The 4,002-nt window shown below is 34.8% G+C and overlaps 1 protein-coding gene across 1 annotated transcript; it reads right to left on the minus strand.

The window, feature by feature from the left end:
• Nucleotides 554-1,897, minus strand: LOC109845389 (putative F-box protein At5g55150). The gene has a single exon (XM_020414645.1). The coding sequence runs from the start codon at nucleotides 1,895-1,897 to the stop codon at nucleotides 929-931; it is 969 nt and encodes a 322-aa protein (XP_020270234.1). The 3' UTR covers nucleotides 554-928.

Genomic DNA, 4,002 nt, shown 5'->3' on the forward strand with positions numbered 1-4,002 from the left:
TATAGGACACAAGTAATACTTATTTCAAAGTAGTTTTGAGATTATAATTCGATTTTTTTATCCTTCTTTTTTACTAGTTTTAGCTAACCTCAAAATCGTCAAAACTCATATTTAATGATGGTATTTGTATAATTTATAATAGACATTGTTGACCTGTATTCTCTAATTGTTTTTTATAAATACAGAATAAGAAAATGATTATATCTATGAAGACTGCGTTGGCAACGGTCTTGTACATCTTGAAAGTCCCTTTGTACTAAAAAAAGATAACTAATTGCAACGTCTAGCCATGTCTAAAACTACCTGGCTTAGCAATATCCTGCTCTCTCAAGTCCAGGCTCATTGGAAGGCTCTCTCCAATGAAGATGCGGAAGGTTGCAGGACATTAAGCTAGGTAATTAATAAGTAATTACTTAGTACTAAATGAGTGTGTATATACATCTGTAAATATAAAATGAAAAATTTCACCAATCACATGCCAACAATACAAATTTTCACATACTAACGCACAAACAAAAGTAATACTTCAATAAACATACAACTGAATCTCGAGATAATTTAATCAACCACACTATATAAATGGAAATCTAATCTGGCATGCAATTAAATAGAAATGATGAATCATGCATGAATCTACCATGGATTTGGAGATATCCACGTGGGCGGAACTGGGTACTTGTCATCTAGTTTGTTAAACCTTTGAAACTTTTTATCACCGAAATCATATATTCCCATATCACAAAAACAGCATTCATCCATCTCCTCCTCTTCAACAAGCCCTCGTGGAATGTTTCTCTGCCCTAAACCGTGCTCTGTAAAATATACGCAATTCGGCTTGCATCCTTGATAGTTTAATGCTTGTACACAAAGCGAATAGTTCTGACCTAGGAACAACGCTTGATCACCCAAGCTTTCCATTTTAACCCACTTAAACTTGAATTTGCCCCTCTGGTTTTCTGAAGCCGATGGTGTAGTACACAGGGTACTCCTCAGGCTCAATGAGTTCATCAACAGCTTCAAGCTTGTACACCAAAAACTCAGATGTTTGTTTACACGTACCTTCAAAATCGTACACCCATACAACTTGCAGCAGGTCACCGCATGTTGATTCAACCAAATATCTCTGAGCTGGACACAAGAAATCCGGTGAATTTGCAATTTGTTTCATCTTCTTGTCGCCTGAAAAATCATAAACGACGACTATCCCCTCATAATTAACAGCATAAATCTGACCCTTGTAGTAGACAACATCAGTGAGATGAAGCGGGGAATCCTCCACATTAGTCCACTTGTCGTCTCCTATCATACAAAATGATAGCACATGAGAAAGAGAGATGATTGCCATGACTAATATGCGATCATCACCATCATCATCATCCAAATTTCCCCTCTTCTTTGAAGGATCTGATGATATAACAGCCTTCTCTACAAATCCAAAATCATCATGATCTCCATCTGCGAAACCGCCTTTAGGATGTTCGAATGCATCCAGAGATGGGAGAGGGATTTGGACCCTAGTCAATGGATTCAAGAGCTGAATGTCTCGGCCGTGGGTATTCACTATGCACAACCAACCATGAGAGGATCCTGCAGGCCACTTGTTTCTTATTTCTGGCACGAAAAACTCCCCGTGATTTCGTCCAGTAGAGAGAGAAAAAAAGTTGGTCATTTCCCACTCGTTGTCGCGACATTGCATTAGCAATGGAAGGGGAGGTGGTTTACTAGGGAGGACACAGAGGCACAAAGGTAATTTTGACGGAAGCAGATGAAGGTTGTCCACAACAATGGAGCGAAATTTCCTACTGATATCACCAAACCGGAGAAGGCCTGCGTGATCAGCTAATTTTTCAGCGATTAGTTCCAAAATATCGATGGGGAGTCTGTCCAATGAACTCATTTATAATATTCCTGAAAAAGGATAAAACACAAGGAAATAATTAAAAAAAAGATATACTCAGTGCTAAGTACATAAATAATAAGTTAAAATATAGCACAAAATAAGGAGGGGAAAAAGTTATAATAGCAACATTGACAAGGAAAAAAGTGTTTATCCAAGACAAGATGATTGCTTTAAACAGAAAAAGACGCTTCTAAATCTAAGATTGCATTGTCCAGTTAAAACTGAAAAGACTTTCAAAAACTAAAATTACATGATTTATAGAATTATGGAAAGGAAATTGGCAAAAACTAACTCCTATACTGAGAAAAAAATATGAAAAATCTTTAAAATAAAAAAACAATTGAAATTGCTTCAGCTACAACTCCTACATCTACATGAACTATAAGAGTTTGAACAGTTTAATTTTGTAAAAAATGTCGTTCATGCTACATATGCATATGCCGATAATGTACAATGATAAAGGAAGCTTGTTAAATAAAAAAGAACTAAGAGATCCGGGAGCAGAATGAATATTAAAATATACATAAACAAGGGTTGATTTCAGAAAACCTCTTGATATGTGGGAGGTTTTGTTGATAACCTCTTAACTATTTTAGTTTCACAAGCCCTCAAATGTTGAGGGTTTTCGTATATAAACTCCTGAACTTTTCTTATTCCATTAAATCCCTTTAATGAGTTTTCAGTTTAACCCCCCAGGGTCTAATACCGAGAACTCCAACATGTAATGTGCTACGCACATGACTAAAAGACGAAAGTACCTCGCCTCAGCTATAAAAAAAATCAATGGAAGATAAAGAGTGATTATTTGAGGGATGAGGATTATTTTCGCCTTCTATGATAATGTGTTAGACTCGTCACAAGTTAGACTTGATTGCGATACTTTGTGGGGTTAAAATGAAAAACATTCAAGGGCTTAGTGGAATTAACGAAGTTTGGGGGTTATGTGCTAAATTTAACGATGCACTCGGTCCGGATATGGCTCGGATATGATACTTACCATATTCATATTTGCTTACCCATCATGGATACTGATATGGATATAGCCCGATAAGAAAAATTTATATCAATATCCGCTAAAATCGGAACGGATGCAGATATACATGCGAATATATATAAGCGGATATACATGTCAATACAAAATGGATATAAGAATAATAGATAATATTAAAAAAATTATAGTTCATGTGATACAAAAGAGTTAATTAATGTTTGTTATATCTAAAAAGCTAAGATTAGGCATCTTGGTCTTTAAGCTTAACCTCAAATGCATAATCTAAGAATAAAAACTATTGTAACAATATGAAAAATATGTATTCAGATATTTCGTGTACTGATCCGGATACTACACTACAAAACCACATCTGCAAGTATAACATATCGATTATAGATTTGAGGAACCATATTTGCATCCTAACACATATGATTATGGATATTTTCTCGGATACGGATATGATTTAGCACCCTATCCTCAAATTTCAGGGAACACATATGATTATGGATATTTTCTCGGATACGGATATGATTTAGCACCCTATCCTCAAATTTCAGGGAGGTTTTTTGGAATTAAGTTAGGTTAGGGTGTTATCAGCAAAACGTCAACATAAGGAGGGGTAAAGAAACAGTTTTACTATAATAGTTTTCCAGCGCTAATTTTTGGTGGATTTGGATCTTTTCTACAATAAACTTTTCTTCGTATTAAACTCTTCACTATTAGTTATACAGGTGTTATTCATCTCTAGCATAACAAATAATATTATCCCTATGAATTGCATTGATTTTAGCAACATCATAATATGGCTTATATAATGCTAGACAATTATCAGCTGAAAATAACTGGAGAACACAACTGAACTTCAAACCCACTAGTCCAATAGATTTAGATCTTAAAATCCTTTTTACATTAGTTAATGTCTTTTAGGGGGAAAAAAACAAATAAAAATATCTATTACAAAAGTATTGGGGATCTCTAATTTAAACCCTAAGGAATCAAAAGCTGGATCTAACAAATAAAAACTTTTATCTAATTACAGGAAAAAAGGCTAAAGCTTTTCAGATTTGACAGCCAATACAGAGGGTCACAAATTCAGAAAAATAAATTGAAC

This window comes from Asparagus officinalis, chromosome 6 (genome assembly GCF_001876935.1).
Source record: "Asparagus officinalis chromosome 6, Aspof.V1, whole genome shotgun sequence".
NCBI lineage: Eukaryota > Viridiplantae > Streptophyta > Magnoliopsida > Asparagales > Asparagaceae > Asparagus > Asparagus officinalis.

Coding starts and splice junctions, on each gene's coding strand:
- LOC109845389 (XM_020414645.1), bottom strand. CDS start 1,897: ATGAGTTCATTGGACAGACTCCCCATCGATATTTTGGAACTAATCGCT.